This window comes from Acinonyx jubatus, chromosome A1 (genome assembly GCF_027475565.1).
Source record: "Acinonyx jubatus isolate Ajub_Pintada_27869175 chromosome A1, VMU_Ajub_asm_v1.0, whole genome shotgun sequence".
NCBI lineage: Eukaryota > Metazoa > Chordata > Mammalia > Carnivora > Felidae > Acinonyx > Acinonyx jubatus.
Genome location: NC_069380.1, coordinates 202,201,939 through 202,224,470, shown reverse-complemented (window position 1 = coordinate 202,224,470; position 22,532 = coordinate 202,201,939). Strand labels below are relative to the sequence as shown.

The window sequence follows — 22,532 nt, the reverse complement described above, 5'->3', positions numbered from 1 at the left end:
GCTGACAAGTTTTTCTATTTCCAGATCAAATTAACGTGAAACCACACTGGCCCTATTATTGAAGCAGTGGGAGGGGGGGAGGGGAGGAGGAGGGGGTCCTTTAAAGTGTTTCTAGGGCTGTTGGCCAAGATGGGAAACTCTCTAGTGTCCATGTTATTTCCTGAGGCAAGCACACATGGGAAATAGAATTTATTACAAACCTAGTGTTTGCCCTTATGAAAAGTATAATAATATGAGACTCTGGGGCAATGAAAGATTTACTGGGATTCCTTCTGGAACTGACATGCATGTCAGCTCATTCATGGTTTTGTCAGCTTATAAACAGTGTGTAATGATAATGGTCTGCTTTTATCTTACTGTTTTTTGTATGATTACTCCTTTTTGTATGATTGCAGGTCCTACAGGTATGGATCTCTGGCAGCTGCTGTTGACCTTGGCAGTGGCAGGATCAAGCAGTGCTTTTTCTGGGAGTGAAGGTGAGTTCTACTTTCCCATTCCCACCCCCAGTGTTTTGAAATAACACTGAACTTTATTTGTTAAATATAAGTTCTTTGGATGCTTTAATTAGAAGAGGTAAGTTTTAAGTAGCAGCAAATGGGAAACTGGTCTTAGCTTTAAAATCATAAACTGGGAAGACTTTTGTGTGGATGTTTTAGGAGGAATACAGTTTTGGCATCTGATCTTTTCACATCAAAAATAAATGCTGCAAATCATGCTGAGGACATTTATATTGAAAGCAAGCCAGGTCTCTTGGTCCTGGGAGAGATATTGAAATTGCACTGGAAGGTTGGTTATTAACCTACTGATCACTCTGTTCATCCGTGACTAAGGATATCATCGCCTATTTCCAGAGCTCAGAATTAAGGTCTCTGAATCATATTCTCTGAGAACGGAAATTGCAGGTTTCAAATAAATTTCACCTCTCACACTCTGGATGGTTACCATTTGGCAAAGTGTGAAGGAAGACACAAATGAAAAGAGTTGAATAATGTACTCAGAACTCATGATTTCCTTGGCCATCTCTATAAGTCTCCTTCCTTTTTTATACACTCTTCCTAGTGAAGTCCCAGTACATTCAAACGTATGTCTCATAGCAGAAATAACTGGAGCGAGAATGAGTAATGAAAGGGAATGAGAAGAAGGATGTTCCTGTCCAGAAAGTAAACTCTGCTTATAAAGGGGTACGAGACTTTTTAAAAGATTGTCTTGAGTGCGTGATTTTTTTTTCCTTGCTTGAGTGTCCAACATAAGAAATAAAGTCTGTTTCTCCTATGCTCTGACACTGCATTCAGTTGTTGCTTTAAGAGTAGCTGACTCCCCTACTCACTGGGCAACTCACGTTGGAAAACACAGTTTAACAACAGAGGTAGTGCCTTAAGATGTCCTCCCTGACCTTTGAGCCAAAAATAAATCTGTAGTAGTGAGCTGCTGAGGGCCACCAAAGTAAAAAAAAACAAGAAGGGTAAAATATGTTATTTTATCTTGTAAAGCAATTTTAAAATATTTATAGAAAAGAAGTCATAATTGTTTGAAATATTTTTGGGTCTCTCTGGTGTTATAATGTCAACATTATGCAAGTCAAACATGGAGAGAATTGCAGGCTCCATGTCAGCAGCTTTTCCCATGCCTGGTTTTAGACCCTGGTTCTGAGCCAAAGAATTACAGCTGAGAGCCTCTGCTGTTCCAAAGTCATGGTAGTTTAATCTCTACTTTCTTCATTAAGGTAGCTTTCACTCCACTGGGCAAGGCTTGAGGAATTTAAAAAAAAAAAAAAAAAACCTGTGAAATGAAAAGTATGGCAAAGGAAATCTTTAAAGAAAATTAAAAACGTAGCCCCAGCTGAAAGAGTAGAGCTCAAGTTACATTTTAGACCTAGAGAGGCTGCGAAGAGCATCTATTTCAGCTGCTTTGACATTTTAGCTTTGACATAAACCTTTAACTTCATAAGGAGAGTGGAGAAAACACCGCCATTAATTGGTTTTATGTTTGCTTTTTGATAGTTTTTTGTTGGCTCTGTTTGGGGGTAACAGAGATAAGAAAATGCATTGGCTTATTGTAAACAAATCATGTAGCCTACCAGTACTTACACATAATAAGTAATTTAGCAAAGGAAAAAATTTCTTTTTTCTTCTGTTTTTTTTTAATTTTTTTTTAATTTTTTTAAATTTTTTTAAAATTTTTTTTAAATTAAAAAAATTTTTTTTTTTTTTAATTTAGTGGGCTAACCAAAATTCTTTTGGAATATGTGGCTACTCCAGGGTTCTACCTTAAAATGGCCTGGGGATTGTTATAGATGAGTATGATGTCTACATAAGAAGGTGTAGATGAACATGTTCGAACATGAGCGTGCACGCACATGAGTGTGTTTACCAGTTCTGGCCATCTATCTGATGAGTTCTGCCAGAGTGGTCACGTGACAACGTGGATTGAATCTCAGATGACATTCGGGGGCCATGTGGTCCTTCTTCTGCCAGGTCCAGATTGTAGCCAAATTGTTCTTATGTTGTCTCCCATTATATGAGGCAGACTAAACATAGAGGTAAGAATTTAAAAAAAAAACAAAAACAAAAACCAGCTACCACTGTAGTTTCACCTGAAACCATTCATTTGAAATCAGTTTGGTCAGGGAAAGATGTGACACTGCTGAGGAAGGCATGTGGCAAGTGTTACTTGGAGAAAAGTTACCTAGGAGCTGGTAAAAGATGACACATCTCTATGCCTAGGGAAGGTTGGCACTTGAAGCCTGGAGCAGGGTTTTTCTTGCTTGGGCAGATGAGTGGTTAGAAATATACCGGCCCTGAGAGGATTTTTCATGATGTCTAATTGCCCTGTGAGAAATTTAATGAGAGCTAAACATGGAACAGTGCACCATTGTGTTAGCTCCGATGTTGTAATAGGTGCCCTCTCGTTGTCTTTCATCCTTATATTAGTCTCTACATCTGCTTCTCATGACCAGTTACGTAGTCTCCGGGACAATTTCTTACCCCAAAATCAGGAATGACCAGCAGTGCCTTATTTTCAGAGGGCCTTCACAGGTTAAACTGTCAACTGGCTGCATCAGAACTGATGTTCCTGGGATGATGACTTTTAATGAGAAATGTGTATAAAGATTTTTAAGTATTCTTCAAAGGAGTGCCTGTTATAAATTAGATCACATCTCTGCTACTTCAGTCAGTCCACAACCGAGCATCCTCTTTGACCTCAGCAACCAAACATGGGAGCATATTAGCCCCTGCCCTGAAGAATTTCAGTCTAGTTGGGACATAAGGAACTTCTAGAAATTAATGAGAAACTGTATAGCTTTAAGGTCTAAATTGTGCAATGAATACATATGGTCAAGATGTTCTGAAAAAGAGTAAATGAAGATGGACTGGAATAGTTACTTCAAGTTTAATGTATAGATATTTTTTTAGAGCTTTCTTTTTTCAAAGATTCAACTTAGGGCTATGAGGAATATAGTGATTCTTCTCTCAAGGAAGTTACCATGAGTTAAGAGATCAGGAACCTGCACAAAGAATTGCCGTGTAAGGCCATGTCTATTAACAATTGAAATAGTGGCCCCGAACTACACTCCTTAGGAGGAGTGAAGTGTGGAGGGTCACCTCCTGCTGTAGTGAATTAGAACTTCAGGAAGGAGGTCAGTGTTATTCAGCAGAACTACAATACTTGTTTAAGACTTTAAAAGGCTGAGAAGAGCAGGAGGAGACTCTCGGAATAGCCGATGTGATAGAGGAACAACATAAACGGAAGCACACAGGTGTAGGTAGAAGGTGTACATGGAGAACAACTCATTCAGCTACTGAGTTTTTCCCATGTACAGACACTGTATCAGGCAATGAGTGGTTCTGTTTTACACATTTGGTATTCAACAGCTATTTTTTGAGCACTTACTTTGCAGAAGGCATATGATTCATTTGGCCAGAGTGTGCTACACATGAGCACTCCATTTGTAATTATTCACTTCGGAAGTAAACTTAGGTCAATAGATTGGAGTTAAATTATAGAAGGCTTAGCAATAGCAAAAGCTTTGTGGAAAAGGCAAGTCTTGCTGGGTCTTGAGGAGTGAAGATGGTATTTGGAGAGAAAGAGAAGAGACAGAGTGTAAAGCATATCCTGCAAGTCATAGTTCTTCTCAAAGCTGTAGGCCATGCATAAGTCCTAATGATGGGACATAATGTGTGTGTGTGTGTGTGTGTGTGTGTGTGTCTAATATGTGTAAATTGCATCTATAATATTTATGTATAGTGTACATTATATATATATGTGTGTGGATGTGGCATGGATTGCAGGCAAAGCACATAATTAGTATTTTATCGGCAGATTAAAAGGTGCTACATCATTCTGTATCAGTCAAGGTAAGAAATGTGCACTAGGAGTGAGATGCTACATCCTAAAGGAATCAGGGTCCTCAAAATAATATTTTCTGCATATATTTAAACATTTTTTATAAACTTACACAAACTGACACAGCACTTATGTAGGAAAAAAAGACACCTCTCTTCTCATTGCTAACAAAAAGGAAATAATGACCCAGTGGAAGGAACATTGTATTTTTTCAATAAGTCCTCCCCCCCACCCCGACAGTGAGGCCCCACAGGGCCCTGAGAAGTTGCCAAGACCTGTAGGATATATATCAAGCAAGGATTAGAGTCATGGTTATAGTTGGTAACCAGTAAATGGTGTGCCTATCAAATGATTTCAAGAAGTTCTAGGCTTTCCATGCATACTGAAAGTGAAGATAACCTCCACAGAGCTCTAGATTGCTGCTGTCTTCACTGTCACCAGGAGGCAAGAAGAAATCTTTCATTCTGCTGTCATGCCATAGCCTGCATCCATGTACATCAGCAACCCTGTGTCACCTGGTCCTCTTGATATCACAAACCGCTTCCACACTGGAGCATAGCAGGACGTAGCAGACCAGGCTGAGGAGCTCCTGGCCTCAACAATTTAAATGGTGCCAGTGGAAGATGTGAGCACAGACCTCTGCAGATGATGACACAAAACAGTCTTTCATCAAGTTTTAATCAAGCACTTCTATGGATCCGAGGATGAATTTTTTAATGTTATTTTTTATTTTTTTAAATTTACATCCAAATTAGCATATAGTGAAACAATGATTTCAGGAGTAGATTCCTTAATGCCCCCTACCCATTTAGCCCATCCCCCCTCCCACAAACCCTCCCGTAACCCTCAGTTTGTTCTCCATATTTATGAGTCTCTTGTGTTTTGTCCCCCTCCCTGTTTTTATATTATTTTTGTTTCCCTTCCCTTATGTTCATCTGTTTTGTCTCTTAAAGTCCTCATATGAGTGAAGTCATATGATTTTTGTCTTTCTCTGACTGACTAATTTCACTTAGCATAATACCCTCCAGTTCCATCCACGTAGTTGCAAATGGCAAGATTTCAGTCTTTCTGATTGCCGAGTAATCCTCCATTGTGTGTGTATGTGTGTGTGTGTGTGTGTGTGTGTGTGTGTATATATATATATATATCTCACATCTTCTTTATCCATTCATCTATCGATGGACATTTGGGCTCGTTCCATACTTTGGCTGTCGTTGATAGTGCTGCTATAAACATGGGGGGTGCATGTGTCCCTTCGAAACAGCACACCTGTACCCCTTGGATAAATGCCTAGTAGTGCAATTGCTGGGTTGTATAGTAGTTCTATTTTTAGTTTTTTGAGGAAACTCCATACTGTTTTCCAGAGTGGCTGCACCAGCTTGCATTGCCACCAACAATGCAAAAGAGCTCCTCTTTCTCCTCATCCTCGCCAACATCTGTTGTTGCCCAAGTTGTTAATGTTAGCCATTCTGGCAGGTGTAAGGTGGTGTCTCATTGTGGTATTGATTTGTATTTCCCTGATGATGAGTGATGTTGAGCATTTGTCATGTGTCGGTTGGCCATCTGGATGTCTTCCTTGGAGAAGTGTCTATTCATGTCTTTAGCCCATTTCTTCACTGGATTAGTTGTTTTTTGGGTGTTGAGTTTGATAAGTTCTTTATAGATTTTGGATACTAACCCTTTATCTGACATGTTGTTTGCAAATATCTTCTCCCATTCTGTCGGTTGCCTTTTAGTTTTGCTGATTGTTTCCTTAGCTGTGCAGAAGCTTTTTATTTTGATGAGGTCCCAGTAGTTCATTTTTGCTTTTGTTTCCCTTGCCTCCGGAGACGTGTTGAGAAAGAAGTTGCTGTGGGCAAGATCAAAGAGGTTTTTGCCTGCTTTCTCCTCAAGGATTTTGATGGCTTCCTGTCTTACATTGAGGTCTTTCATCCATTTTGAGTTTATTTTTGTGTGTGGTGAAAGAAAGTGGTCCAGGTTCATTCTTTTGCATGTCACTGTCCAGTTTTCCCAGCACCACTTGCTGAAGAGACTGTCTTTATTCCATTGGATATTCATTCCTGCTTTGTCAAAGATGAGTTGGCCATACGTTTGTGGGTCCGTTTCTGGGTTCTCTATTCTGTTCCATTGATCTGAGCGTCTCTTATTGTGCCAGTACCATACTGTCTTGATGATTACACCTTTGTAGTATAGCTGGAAGTCTGGGATTGTGATGCCTCTGCTTTGGTTTTCTTTTTCAAGATTGCTTTGGCTATTCGGGGTCTTTTCTGCTTCCATACAAATTTTAGGATTATTTGTTCTAGCTCTGTGAAGAATGCTGGTGTTACTTTGATAGGGATTGCATTGAATATGTAGATTGCTTTGGGTAGTATTGACATTTTAACAACATTTGTTCTTCCTATCCAGGAGCATGGAATCTTTTTCCATTTGCTTGTGTCTTCTTCCATTTCTTTCATAAGCTTTCTATGGTTTTCAGTGTATAGATTTTTCACCTCTTTGGTTAGATTTATTCCTAGGTATTTTATGGTTTGTTTTTTTTTTTTTTGTGCAACTGTAAATGGGATCGATTCCTTGATTTCTCTTTCTGTCACTTCATTGTTGGTGTATAGGAATGCAACCGATTTCTGTGCATTGATTTTATATCCTGCAACTTTGCTGAATTCATGAATCAATTCTAGCAGTTTTTTAGTGGAATCTTTTGGGTTTTCCGTATAGAGTATCATGTCATCTGTGAGGAGTGAAAGTTTGATCTCCTCCTGGCCGGTTTATGGATCCAAGGATGAATTTTAAATTTATGTTCCTGCCTTTAGATTGCCCATGGTTTATAGAAGAGAAGACAGACAAGTAAACCTTATTTAATTGTGATCCCCTTATGTTACTAAAAGAGTCTTAAACAGGGTAATAACACTGCTAGGTTTTCACTTTGGAAATACTACTGGTAATAGGATGGAAGTGAATTTGAGAGAGATGGATGTAGAGGAAGATGATTGTAATAGGTCAGGAGACAGAAGATATAAATGTGATGGTTGTGATAAAAAAAATAGATGGATCACAGAGATGTTGAGGGGACAGAATCGTCGGTACTTGGAGCCCAAGTATGTGTGCATTTTTGACTTCAGGAACTGTCAGACCTTTCTTCCTCCATCCATCTCTAAGTTCTCATATTTTTAGTTAAGGTTATCAGCATCAGCAATGACTCACTGTTAATACGGGGAAGTCCCAGAACACAGCTTGGACTGTTAGCAGTGAAGTGGTACTTGCATGGAGCTGCTCTGCAAGGGAGGAGACATACTCACACTGATATAGCAGGGCATCTAAGCTTCCTTCCTTTTGTACTGTTTTCCAGAACTCTTGCCCGCGCCCAGCTTGGGCTGCACAGCTAGCTTCCCGCCTCTGCCATGTGGCTGTGGTATGGCTCAGGCTACTGTGCACTGAGGGTTTGCCATGGAACAAAGGCCTGGCTGTCTCCCCATGTAGTCTCCGGACATTCATGACTATATCCTGAGACCTGGACATACCCCCAGATATTATATCATCACCAGAGTATGTACCTACCTCATGGAGCACAATGAAATATATGCGGGATAAGTTGACAGCAGCAAAGCCCTGCGCCGGGCACAATCTGGGAGGTCAGTCAGGCTTACACATAGCTAAGTGACTCACCCCTACAAAGCAACTGGCAGTGTGGGTGATTAGGTTTGTGCCTCAGCTAATTAGTAAATGAAAGGGCTGGGACCGCCCAGGAATAGTCTGAACCTGGAACATTCAATTCACGCATGCCAGTGACAGACTGTGCTTCTAGTCTTCCACCTCAGACTCCAACTCTTTCGGGATGAGCCAATCCTGGTATGCAAAATGTATCCCCACCACTTTGGTTCGGTAGTCTAAACTGGGGCTCTGGTTATGGGGTAGACAGGAGCGAGGCTGATATAATAGATTTGATATGTGGCCAGAGCCTCTATTCGTGGACACACTGGGCTTCCTGCCTCTGGTTGGAGGCTAACCCACGTTTGGCTGTGCAGAAGTCCGCACCAGCTTGGACCAGCCCAGCCAGCCTCTGCCTGAGATCGTCCTCCACGACATGGGACCCAGCATTCCTCAACCACCCAGCACCTTTTCCCTAGAAAACCCTCTTGGGAAGAACCTGTGGTTGATGGTTTTCTCCTCAGTGTGAATTTAAGTCAGTGAGTTATTTCCCCAGGGTTAATTCAGTTTAAACCTTAATTTTAATCTCTGTATGATATAGAATTTCAAGCATTTCAGAGCCAGCAACAAAGGCATTTTTGAAGGCCTAGCCCCTGCTCCTTTTAACTGCCAGCTTATCCATAGCCTGTGCTTCTAACTTGTCATCAGGCAGTCCCCAGCAGCCACGACCCTCATCTTTCACAAGCAGCAGGCATCACCTTCCTGTTTTGGCTTTTCCAACACTTGTATGGGTGTTGAAGTAATGCTGTCAACAGTGTCATTCTCAAACCCAAAGAGAAGCTTCCTCATGATCTGTAGTTAGCAGCGTAAAGGCGGTAATGATGTGTAACATAAACACACTTTGAAATCTGATGCATCTGACCATACAAAGCTAGGATTCTGTGGTGGCCTGGCTGGTGGTAACTGTACAGACCACAAGGGCCAGGGGCCTGGAGCCCTTCTTCAGCCTCAGCTGCAAATCAGAGCTTTCTCTGGCTCATATTTCTCAAATCTGTTCAAATGAATCCACAGTATTTCACCAGATACATCTATCAGGAATCTCTGCTTCTGTTTATACAACAACGTACTGGCCTTAAGCCTTAACCTTAACTCATTACAGTGTCTTCATTACATTTTTTTGGCAGGTTTGCACGTACCAAATCATGGTGGATCATGTCCCAAGCATGAAGGAAATGTTTTAGGATGTTGTTAATAGAATCTCTCACCAAAAGGCTGGACAAGGGGATGGGAAGGGGAGGTAGGATCAGGGTATAGGAAAAGTAACATTTGTTGTGTGTCCCAGTTCTCAATGAGGTTGTAATGACATCTGTGTTTTAAATTATGTGACAAAGTCTGGATTGGGCTTGAACTAGGCAACCTAATTGTTTTCAAGTAAATGATTAACAAAATGACCCCCATGTACCTGTGTAATAAAGTGTCATGGATTTAAAACTCACCAAACCTTAAAATCGATGAAGGATGTTTTGCTCTTCCCTATATCCCCTCCCTCTATATGGATTTAAAACTCACCAAACCTTAAAATCAATGAAGGATGTTTTGCTCTTCCCTATATCCCCCTCCCCTACACACAGTAGATCTTCATTTATTTCTTGAGTGAATGAATGAACCAGAATGTAAATCCTGACCTCGGACTTCTCTAGTCATATCCCACAATTGTCAGTAGGGATCTGTTTTCTTGTTTTAACCAGACTGGGGGCTGAATTAGGACCCCCTTCCAGTGGGAAATAGCTGTGCAGCTATAGAAGCTAGAACCCAGTGGCTTCAAAGAAGCCCTGAGCATCCATGTGTCCTACTCTAAGCCCTGATTTATGGGCTTTCTCCGTGGATGGAATGATCTCATTCTGCTATATACTTCAGATGCCATCAAGGTCAGAAATCTGTCCTACACACCAATGTCTAAGAGGCTGATGCCCTTCCTAAGTCTTGTCAACCTTTTCCCAAGTGACTGAACTCTGTACCCCATGCACCAGCCACTGCCTACCATCCTGCATTGAAAGAACCAGTCACCCAGCACCAACCCCCACAGATAGACACCACGTTTATCTGTACCCCACCTACCTGATTAAATCATTTCAAATATTGACAGACAGAGAGAGGTATGATGAGGCCTGCAGATCCCAAATCCAAGTTTTCTCTGCCCCTTTGGACATTGAACTTTAGATTACGAAAACTCTGACTAGTGATTATATGCATAGCTAGATCACTTTTCCCAGCTCCTTTCCTTAAATATCAGGTCTTTCCAATTTTCCAGTGAGAACCCATCTTAAAGCATGAAACTCTCAAAATTAAAATTCAAAGTTATACTGCTTAAATCCTTAGTTTCTTAGTCTCTGAATATGAATAAAAACTGGTATTTTCTGTATTGTCTAATCATTTGGTAAACTTTGCAAATTTGTGGATGAGAAATAATGTTTAGAGCATTTGACTTCTTGATAGCCACATGCTATGTGTAAGAATTACCAGATTCACATCATCGGAGATTGAATTGGTGATGTTGACCACTATATTTTGGAGAGCCTTGGCCTCCCCCAAAATAAGAGGTCATTTTTTTTCTTTTTTTTTATATTTTTTAAAAATATAATTTATTGTCAAAAAATTGTCAATTTATTGTTGGCTAACATACAGTGTCCTCTTGGTTTTGGGGGTAGATTCCCATGATTCATCGCTTACATACAACACCCAGTGTTCATCCCAACAAGTGCTCTCCTCAATGCCCATCACCCATTTTCCCCTCTCCCCTGCCCCTCCATCAACCATCAGTTTGTTCTCTGTTTTTAAGAGTCTCTTATGTTTTGCGTCCCTCTCTGTTTGAAACTATTTTCTTTCCCCTTCCCTTCCCCCACAGTCTTCTGTTAAGTTTCTCAAGTTCCACATGTGAGTGAAAATATATGATATCTTTCTCTGCCTGACTTATTTCACTTAGCATAATACCCTCCAGTTCCATCCACGTTGTTGCAAATGGCATGATTTTGTTCTTTCTCATTGCCAAGTAGTATTCCATTGTATATATAAACCACATCTTTTTTATCCATTCATCAGTTGATGGACATTTAGGCTCTTTCCATAATTTGGCTATTGGTTGAAAGTGCTGCTATAAACATTGGGGTACTTGTGCCCCTGTGCATCAGCACTCCTGTATCCTTTGGATAAATTCCTCATTGTGCTATTGCTGGGTCATAGGGTAGTACTATTTTTAATTTTTTTTAGGAACCTCCACACTGATTTCCAGAGGGGCACCAGTTTGCATTTCCACCAACAGCGCAAGAGGGCTCCTGTTTCTCCACATCCTTGCCAGCATCTAACAAGAGGTCATTTTTAAAGGAAAGGACCATTTTGTGGCTTCTTAACATTTAGGACCTACCCTCCCTTCTCCTCTGCTCAGCCATTGACCCAGCTGCTTCCTTGGTTGGAGCAAGAGGCACTATGCTGTTCTGAACAATAGCTGGTGATGGAAGAATGTGTTGTGCTGATAGCAAGGGAATAGGGAAATGGACAGGAGTCCATCAGAGAGCCTTGCTCCACATCAGGCGGTTTGGTCAGATGTAGCAAGGAGTAGAATGCAGCGAAGTCCCCAAGGGGCCATGCTCTGACAGGCCTGGCTTGTGTATGACTGTGCCCAGCTGCCTGTGTGAACCATGCCAGCACCATATTCTCTGGATGTTTGCTCTGAACTTCATAAGCACAGTTGACTAACATTCTCACTCTTCGCAGCTATCATTAAGCCTGACTTCCTGGAAAGCTCTGATCGAGGAATAAAAGAGCTGGATTAATTTCTGTGCATACCTTGGCTATATCTGTATGTCAAACTCATGTTTATTATAGCCATTGTGGGTGTGAAAGGCAAAAGTGTAGCTACTCCCTGTGTGACCTGTCTTATTTCCATGAATGGGTGCTAAAAACCTGTATTCCTAGGTCTAAAAAATTTAACTTCATGAAAAATAAGAATATTAAACACTTTCATTAACATGAGATGTATCTAAAATAGAACTCTTCCCTGTGGAATTTAGGGGGTGATTTTTCCAACATGTTGGTTGGGAGTGGATTGCTATGAACCCAAAGTCAGAGCCTCTGATATAGGGAGAGTCAACTGATGCCTTAAACCGGAAGATAGAAGGAAAGGACTGAAATTCCAGGCTGTAATGAGAGACTGGCTGCCACTGAGCCCACAGTGGCATTCAGTAGATACTGCATAGACCACTGATTGATTTCTGTAGTTAGTTGACAGGAGCCCAGTTTGATTTTCATTTGATTTGGTTATGCAAGGTGTCCCTCTGGTGCTGTGGTCCTGCCCATGGCTATCACTTCCTGGGGGCAGCAGCCATCAGCCAGAGGCTTACACTGTCAGAGGCTGAGGGACACTGTGGAGGAACTTGCCAAGAAGAGAAGAGGCTGGTCATGTGGCTTGGCTGGTACTCAGAGAACATACAGAGGTGCTTGGGGGAAAGGATCAGCAAGCAAATCTCTGTACCAATCATATCAGACTCCTGTTTCTTCTCTCATTGTGAGGAGAAGTGGTTTAAGGTAGGGATTTCAGATCTTGAACTTTGTCAGAATTGGGTTTGAAATGCAGCTCTGCCATTTATGAGTCACGTGATTTTTTTTAAGATTGAATTCTTCAGGGTTGCCTGCATGGCTCAGTCAGTTAAATGTTCAACTGTTGATTTCAGCTCAGGTCATGGTCTCACGGTTTGTGAGACTGAGCTCCGCATAGGGCTCTGCACTGACAGCATGGAGCCTGCTTGGGATTCTCTCTCTCTCTCTCTCTCTCTCTCTCTCTCTCTCTCTCTCTCTCTCAAAAAATAAACTTAAAAAAAAAAAGATTGAGTTTCCCAGAAGCCAAAAGTTGAGACAAAGATTTAAATGAAAGTGAATTGTTAGAAAATGTTCCAGGAAGAAGCTGACAGGGAAGTAGGGAAATAAGATACAGAAATTAAAAAAAAAAGCAAGCAAGGGTGCAATATCAAGTACTGTGAGGTGACTGTTTAGGGTGGTATCTGGTACATTCCCGTCCAGAAGCAGTGTTCCAAGTTGTCCAGATTAGCCCTCATTTGGTGGTTAAGGGCTGACCCAGGCGGATGTAAGTTCCTAGACACTCTCAGTTCTCCAAGGGCAGATCAAGATGGCTCCAGCAGCCTGAGGGCTGCAAAGACACAGGTGCTGGGTGTCCAGAGTGAAGGCACACAGGGAATCTGTGTGCACAAAACTAGTTAAGGGAGAGCCTGGGTGGCTCAGTTGGTTAAGCATCTGGCTCTTGTTTTCAGCTCACGGTTTGTGGGATGGAGCCCTGCGTAGGGTTCTGCACCAACCATGGAGCCTGCTTGGGATTCTCTCTCTCTCTCCCCTCTCTCTGCCCCTTCCCCACACATGGGCTTTCTCTCTCTCTCAAAATAAATAAATAAACATTTGTAAAAAATGGTTAAGGGATCTACATCAGCAAAGGACTGACAACATCTGCTACAAAGCCTTTTGTAGATTATTACAGCTTCTGAGCCTCAGTTTTTTCATCTGTTAAATAGAAGGAAAATAACTTGTTTAAAATCATTGGGGAAGTAACACAAATAGACCACCTGTTGAGATTCCATGGGAAAAACAGATATTCAATAACGTAACTAATATTGGCTTTGAAGTGAGTGACTGTGAACCTTGAGGCCTAAATAAACAAACAGATATGTGCAGAATTTGATTTGTAACAATATATGCCTAAAAGAAGCATTTCAATTGCACAAGGAAGTTTTGAAAGCTAAAGATAATTGTAATAATGCCTTCAGAACACTGTCGATAAGAGCATTCTAATATTTAAGGTGTTTTCAACAATAGAATTGACATTACAGCATAAGGTTTTACCAAATGAGACACTATTCTGTTTACAGTTTTTGTAATGAATCTTCAGAGGGTAAGTTTGATAAAAACCTTAGTGCTCTAGTTCTTGTATTTTTAATTAAATTAAATCTGACCAAGTCAGCAAAGGGGTCTGTCATGAGTTGAATCTGCTGCTGGTAGTTAATACTGGGCAAGTCAATTCAGTTCAGTGAGCGTTTACTGAGCACTTGCTGTGTGGCAGACACAATGTCAAGAGGAATGAGGCCAGGTCCCCAGGTTAGTCACTTAGGTGAATTAGGGATGTGGAAAGACAGAATTAAAACAAATTTATTGCAATAATTATATAGAAGCTTGTTAGTGGTTCCAGTGGTAAGTCCCTTATATTACTACCTCGGTTAATCTGCACAGCAATGCTAAGAAGAAGTTTTTCATATTACCCTTAGGGAAGAACACCAAGAATAATTTCATACCTAGTTTACAAAGCTAATGAGGGCAAAAGTGAGAGTCCAAGCCAGAGTGCATACTACACTGCCTGTCGTGTCCTAGGATTCTCTTGGTGACTATCTAACTGTAATGCCTCTGTAGGGATCTCATCTGATTCCTGGAAGTTGCTGGTTTACCTGATCAGCCTATGAAAGAGCCATGGTTATATTACGTCAAAAAGACAGGAGGTGATTCCATGAGCTACTTCAGTAAATCCTTTAGATTCAGGTTAATTACATTTAATGTAGTACTTAGACTTTCACTGTTGGACCTCATTTCTGATATGATATGATATATGATATATGATATAAAATAGTTAATATAATATAATTAATATAATATATAACTTCTGGTATGAATTATACGTATAAATTATCAGATATATATATAAAGCTTCTGATGAGGTATGGGTAATTTTCTCAAAGCAACTGGGCATCTCCTCCTGAGGCTAAATCAATAGCCAAAGTTTATGGGGACAGGAACCACCTCTTACCCTTTGAAAAAAAAACTCCATGAAAAGTACCTCCTGGGTCACTGAACAGCTGTCTCCTGCTGTCTAGTCCTTTACCCACAAGGCTCTACCCCCATTGTTGTAGGGAGGTACAAGGACTGCTTATGAAATCAACTCTGGGTTTTCTCTTCTGTATCATTCACGTATTTTTCATGAATCCAGAAGCTATCAGAGTAAAGGGAAGCAGTCTCCTCTCTCTCCTAACAGGTCTATAGAGTTATGCTACACACAACAGACACTTTTATGCCATATTCTTTTGCCTGCTTCTAAATCTACACTTCCTTACCCAAAGTTTTACCTTTCATAGGATTAATAGACCCTATTTTGCATATAGGACTTAGGTCGGGTGAGCGTTGTTCTTATGCCATTTTTTTTTTCTGATAGGATTTGTCCATATAAGTCAGTGAAAGTGAAACCAAGCTTATAAGAACAAGAGTCTTCAGTTCACTGGAATTTCTTTTTGTGTTGCTGTTTTAGGAGAAAGGGGCAAGTTGTCAGAAAAGAAAATTGTGTCAAGAAACTATTTGAAACAAATTTGAGATGTCTTCTTGGCCATTAGTGATCCCATCTAATGGTGTGATAGGAAAAAAAAGTTAACAATCAGCAACCCTGCTTATGAATCTAGTTCCATCAGTAATCAGCACTATGGTTATGTGCAAAACTTCTTAATTTCTCTAAATTCTGTTGCCTGTCTATTAATAGAACTTTCAGAGAAAAAATGTCTAATCTGTCCCTTTCAACTCAAAAACTATTTTTTCTATAATTTCTTAGACATGGATGTGGTACTGTGGAACAGATTCCCTCCTGCCAAGCCCTATCTTAGGTCCTTTGTGATAGGCCTTCTTCTTCTGGACTTTTTTTTTAAAGTGTCCTAGAGTGCAGACAAGGAAGACAGGCTAATCAAATCTGCAGATGATGCAAAGCTAAATAAAGATAACTAACGTGCTGTAGGACAGACATAGGATCCAGAGTATCTCAACAGCCTACAGTTGGGAGCCAAAACTACCAAGATAAACTTTGATGGGGATAAATGTAAAGTCCTTTGTCCAGGTTTAAAAAAATTAACTTCACAAATAAAGGCAGTGAGATTCTTGGCTTACAGCAAGTCCTTTGTGAAAGACTTAGTTATTGAGTTCATTGCAAGTACAGTGTAAATAACCTGTTATGATGTGGCTGCAAAGGAGCTGCTTTAATTAGAAATAGTCCAGAACAAGGAAGTTACCAGTCTTGACTCTGCAATGGCCACAACATATCTAGAATAATCTGGTGAGCTGCAGACATCAAGATTTAAGAAGGATGTTGACAAACCAGTACAAAACAGACTTATTGGTGAAGATCCTTGAAATCATGTGGAAGGAACTAGAGATGTTTAGTCTGAGGGTAATGAAGGGGCAGTGGCAAGATATTTGCTTTTAAAGTGTATCATCTTGAGGAGGGCTGTAACCAAATCTGTTTATATAGTGTGGTAAAATATTATACCATAAAAATAGACTTTGGGAACCAAACATATGCATGTATGAATTTCAGCTCAACCTGTATCAATTCTGTCAATCTAAGCAAATGATCTTCTCAGCACTTCCATTTATCATCTTTTAAAACATAAAGGTAATAATCCTTGCTCATAAAATTATCCATGAGAATTAAATGAGATAGCATGTTCAGTAGGTGGCGTAGTTACCTGGAAGAGTGAGGTTTTCCATAAAGGCTAATCTCCTCTTTAGTTCCAAAGGAGAACAGGGGCACCTGGGTGGCTCATTCGGTTAAATGTCTGACTCTTGGCTTCAGCTCAGGTCACGATCTCTGGTTCTTGGGTTTGAGCCCCGCATTGGTCTCAATGCTGACAATGTGGAACCTGCTAGGGATTCTCTCTCTGTCTCTCTCTGCCTCTCCCCGACTCATGTTCAATAAACAAACTTTTTTTAAACAGGAGAACAGGGGCAATTAGGTTGATACTCCATGCCAGAGCGCCTGGGTGGCTCAGTCAGTTACGTGTCTTAGTTTGGCTCAGGTCATGATCTCTCTCTCTCTCTCCCTCTCTCTCTCTCTCTCTCTCTCTCTCTCTCTCTCTCTGTCTCTTTCAAAAATAAACATTCAAGCAAAAAGTACTCTATGACAATTATAATTATCCCAAAGTAGGATGAATTAATAGGTCAGAGAGGGCTGGGGTTAAGATGTGGGAGTATGGAGCTAACTTGCAAGGACTCTGGTGCCCTATTCTTGTTCAAACATAGCTTCATATAATAACACTTTGATTTTACAGAGTAGGTTTCCAGGTATGTTTTGTGTGAATAAATAATTCAGAAAATTAAAAATAGGCAGAAAATCTGAGTAATGTGATCTCTAAGACTCCTCTGTTCTCCCTGATTTATGCTCTTCTGCATTGCTGGAATTGATGCTTACTAAAACTATAATTTATTGCTGGAGATTGAGTTATAAAGGATCCAGATATGTTGTTCACTACACCCACTAAGTTAGGGAATCATTGTTGGAAGTTATAGAAAGATATTCAGTTGTGACAAACAAAAGGGCTTTCTGACTCTCTCTCTAGTTCTCTCTAGCTCCATCACTTCCTGCTCCCTCCCACTCACTCAGGTATGGTTTTCTCAAATGCAAAACATGGAATTCACTTGCCAGCATTTTGACTCTGAAGTTTTTTTTTAACAGCTGATATTTAAATCCACCTAGGCCTCTCTAGCTATCCTCCTAGGAGCTCTGATCATAAGAAACAGCTGAACTGGTGAATGTTCTGAATTCATTCCTATTGAGATGCATGGAGGTATCCAGGTACTAACTACACCCAACTGTCTTTTCTAAAAGAACAGAGTTAGCAAACCAAACATTCATCCTGACCCAGCAATTAGGAATCTAACCATGAACTTGCTATTCCCATGCAAGGTTAGTTGTTTCTATGTTTTGAGGAAGATGATTGAGTGCAAGAGGTCGTTTGATATGATAATACTGAGTAATTTCTTACAAGATAGACTTAATCAGAAAAATATTGTTGGACAGGAGCTCACAGAACATAGAGTTATACTAGTTTTCAGAGATGGAGGGCCTAGATGAGGGTTTCTCAAACTTGGCCTATTGATATTGTAAGCCAGGTGATTTTTTTTGTGGTGGGAGGTGTCCTATGCATTGAAGCATGTTTAGCAGCATTCTTGACCTCTGCCCAGTAGGTGGTAGGAGCTGCATTCCTACCCTCAGTTGTAACAACCAAAACATTTCCAGACATTGCTAAGCATTCCCTGGGGGTGGGCAAATGGACACCCATTGAGAACCACTGTTCCAGATCTGGTGATTGCTTGTTGAACGGATAGTGCCAGGATTGTTGTGGGAGTCAAATTACAGAAAGCGTGTTTAAGTACTTTTAAAAATAAAATATTTACATGTTTGGTTACAGTACATTTCTTACCTTTTCACTGATTCATATGTTCATTCATCTAAGATTTGGGGGATGGGCAGGTGCTGGAAACCAATAAATAAACTTAGAGGCTTTAGGGTTTGCCAAGTAAACAAAGAGGTTAGAAGAAAAAGATCATGGAGACCTCCAAAATGAATGTGTATATATAACATGCACAAAATATTGTGGGAGTCCCAGGAAAGAAAGGCCTGCCTTTGACCCAAACCATAGAAAACTAGTTGGACTCTACAGCTGAAGCTCTGTGATAGTAATTACAGATGGACTAATTCTTTTTCATACAATGTCATAAATTTGTGCAGTGTTGCTAGAAGTATTTAAGGTGCCTGCCAACAGTCAGTATGCAACACAGATTAAGGTATTATCATTTTTCGGGCTACTTATAAAGTGATATGAAATCTTAATGAGCAACTTAAGAATTGAAATGGTTACAGACACCTGTTACTTTCCCATCTTTTTTTTTCCATACTTGCTAAATGATAGCAAACCATATCAAACAATCAAATAAAAATTATAAAGCCCTAAACTCCAACCCAGGTTTCCTTAAGGAAGGCACAAATGTCAGAAACACTCACAAGGAACACCAGGAAGCTTATAATTTTAGGTCTATTGATTCAAAAACAAACATTCTTAGCAACATAAACACCTGTTTGAAACGCTAAATCTGACATTGTATATTTCGACAGAAATAATTCTGTACCAAGGAGATTGGGTTAACCATCATGAAAGTACCAAAATTTCCAAATTTCTACGGTGTTCTAAATAAAATCGTCACTGATGAGGAAAGTCCATCTAAGGGCTGGTGTGCCTGGTGTAGCCACATTTGCATTAAAGGCTGCAACTTCTTTCCCCCTTTAAACTTTTCCTGTGTTTCTGCCTATTCCATGCTCCAGAGGTACTCATAGGTTAGATAGAACAAGAGTTGTTAACTGTAGCATGTGCTGCACTAATGGTTATGAGTCACATTTGTTTTGGAAGATTACCCTTAAAGCCTGTCACTCATGCTTGTTTATGAGGAGCGCAGTGACTTAAACATCAGCTAACAAATCCTCATGAATGCACAGTCACATCTGACTGCTTCCAGCAAATGCTTCCTGTCACTTCTCCCTCTACCGCTCTGAGAATTAAAGGCTGGTGGAGCGAACAGGAAGACATCCATGAGCATTTACTAAAAGAAGCATGGGAGAGTGTGGTAACTGCAAAGCCAGCTGTTGAAATTAATATAATTGGTGTGAGATTAAATTTCATCAGTCTTAAGACCTGCCTTTTACCACCAGAGAAATCAATCTTCATATTTAAGTTTACACTAATATGGAACATTCCACATACTGAACTGTCACATGCCTTTAGAATAACCATGGCATGCTGCTTCTTTAAGCATTACAAGTGAAACAAACAGCTGACAGGTGGATCTTATAGTACATTCAGAATCCTGTGACTTCACCATTGTTATTTTTTAGTCTCAATTTGACTATATGTATGAGAAACACACCATATAGGCATAAATAAATATATACTGATAGTCCTTATTTAGCGGCCCATGAAAACAAAGTCTGTATTGTGATAAATCAGGAATTTATTAGATATATTCGTGTCTTATTTCTGGATTGAGTGGATTGTCTTTAGCTTCCCTCATTTGAAAACAAAACTATACTTTTCACAAAGTTACCATGAATTCATTCAACAAATATTTTTTGAGCACCAACTAGGTGCCAGGCACCATTGGAGTGCCTCAGTGAACAAGAAAGATAAAAACTCCTACTGTCCTGGGGCTTTCCTTCACAGGAGGTGTGTGGGGAGGGGGGGAGGGGGGGGAGGAGGTGTTTGCAGAGGGTATGTGGGTGGGTGAGGCAGATGAAAGACTGTAATAGTAAAAAATAATTGTCTAATACATTGGAAGGGGCCATAGGAAACCATTTCATTTGTTCCTTGTTGGAGTGTTCCCCAAGGTTGGCCATCAATATTTTATATGAATCTCCTTGATTTTAAATGTTAGACACCAATCTAAAATCATTTGACACTAAACTTATTCTCATGGTCTGTCTGGAATCTGCAGCACCAGCCCTCTGTCTGGTTATTGGAGAGAAAGCCCAGGCCCAAAAGGGTTAAGTGACTTCCCCAAGATTCCAGCAGTTACTGGCAGGAGTGGGGCCAACATGCAAACTCCTGCTCCATTGTGCATTCTTCCATAGATCGCTTTGAGAACAAGTGACCTAGTTGGTGGAATCCACTTGAAAATCTATTTTGAAACATTGAAAATTTGGAAATGTCTTTAGGTGCATGCAGAATGGCACCCTCTTGACAGAAAGGTCAGTAGCAGAAAGATTTTGAAATGTATGAATTAGATTGAGATAAGGCCTCTGTGAAATCACTCTGCTCTTTCATGTGGCAGGCCAACCACAGAAGCATGGGCTCTGATTCATTTACCCTCATCCATCTTTCTCGCTCACATATTGTCACCGTTCACTTCTTTCTGTTTCCTAGAGCTCCGGAAGACACAGTTAGAGATGGTCTATTGGCCTTGCCATCCCAGCTTTCTCTTAAGACTGTCGCCATTTCTCTTCTGAATATAACTTAGACTTGGCCATTATTCTTAGAGTTCCACTAAATCATTTGATGAAAAGATGGTAAATCCAGGTCAAGAACAGAACTGAAAAGGCACAGCACTCTGATGCAACAGAATGAACTGTAGTCAACAGGCACTGTTTCTAGACTTACCACCATAAGGCAGCCTAGCTAGAACTTGGTTTCCCTAACTGTAAGCGGGGTTTTAAAATCTTTTTATTTACAGTCTTGTTGTGAGGATTAAAAGGTTGAGGAAGAATGTGTCTGTAATAGCACTCTGAAAACTGTAAATGGTGGTCCACACTAGCAATTTCAGTTACTTCTGCCCCTTTTGTCTCTAAAAACAGGTTACTAGAGGGATACACAAGTTACCATTATTTTCAAGGTTGCTTTAGGCATATTTGTTGTTAGTGAAATTAGTCTTCTGAGAGTTGGAAGGGACCTCCGACATCCTTAGGGAACCGATCGTGGCTATTACTCAGAATAAGCTGGGAAGTTTTTGAAAAATACAGATTCATAAACTTTATACCTAGAGATTCTAATGCAGAAGATCTAGAGTTATTTGAAATTTATTTTAATGTTATATGTTTGTGTTTGTTCTAGGAAAACTTTGAACATGAATCTAAAAATTATGGGTTTGGGAAACCTTGCTCCAACTTCCTACTAATGCCGAACTCCTTCTCCTGCTACCGATGGCTTCACTTAGAAACGGAAAACCAATAATTACCCAGGCTCTCATCTTTTCCACTCCATTAACTTGTCCCCTTGTACCCCTAGTGCTTGGCACCCCACCTTGACAGCTATTATTGCCAAGTGTCTACATTAATAATCCATGTTGACATCCTCTTCTTTCCACCTGCTGCCCTCTAGTGGAGGTGCTGACAAGCAGCAAAATATTTAAATGCCAGCACCAGGGGTTGACCAGTCTAAACAGGTGAGCTCACAAGGAGTCAACGCAGTCCCCACAGGGGTGTCCACAGACCACAGCTATGAGAGAAATCATTAGGATAGCCTCAAGCTGTTTGGACACTGTTGACACACAACTTACATTGAGAGCAGAGCTTTATGAAGACCCCTGCATCTCTCTATGGGTTTTTTCCAGGTTTCAGAAATCTACCAGGAAAAGATTATCCTTGGGATATTTTTGCCTCTTTCTCCCCAGTTCTTTCTTCTATCATTTATCCAAATTCCACCTCTTGCCAAAGAAGGTGGTTCATCCCTACCTCCCCTAATCTTTGGGTTTCTCAAATCTTGCAAGGAAAGAAAGTACTCTTTTTAATCCTTACAGTTTAGAAGCCTCCAGTCACCAGATAAGAGGTACTGATGCAAATTCAGCATTAACAGTGTAATGGACACTTAGGCAGCAATGTGTTCACCTTGCATCCCTTTGAGATCCTGTGAGATACCTGAAGTAGCTCTCTTTTACCCACGAGGCATTGAGGTCAAGAGAGTTTGAGAAGACTGTGGTACGTCACTCAGCAAGGGGCAAAGCCAGAACTAGAACTCAGGTGTGGCTGACGGCAAGCCCTTGTGGGTTCCTTTAATGTGCTATGCTACCCCCATGCAGTGATTGTTTAGTCTTCTGAGTAATAAATTATAACTTTTATGGGAAATGAAATTAAGTCTCCTGGTACTATACTCATAGTAAAATCATTCAACTTTACTTTAATGAATGTTTAATCATCA

The 22,532-nt window shown here is 40.4% G+C and overlaps 1 protein-coding gene across 9 annotated transcripts in view; it reads left to right on the top strand.

Moving 5' to 3' along the window:
- GHR (growth hormone receptor) overlaps positions 1 to 22,532 on the top strand; it is a 269,418-nt gene that overhangs the window by 126,799 nt on the left and 120,087 nt on the right. For 8 of the 9 annotated variants that reach the window (XM_053201025.1, XM_015067577.3, XM_015067574.3 and 5 more), the window contains one exon: positions 396 to 476. In XM_053201025.1, the coding sequence (XP_053057000.1) occupies positions 407 to 476 (70 nt within the window). In that variant the 5' untranslated portion in view covers positions 396 to 406. Of the gene's footprint in view, positions 1 to 370; positions 477 to 22,532 lie in introns of those variants that run through there. The other variant, XM_015067573.3, reaches the window with a different exon arrangement.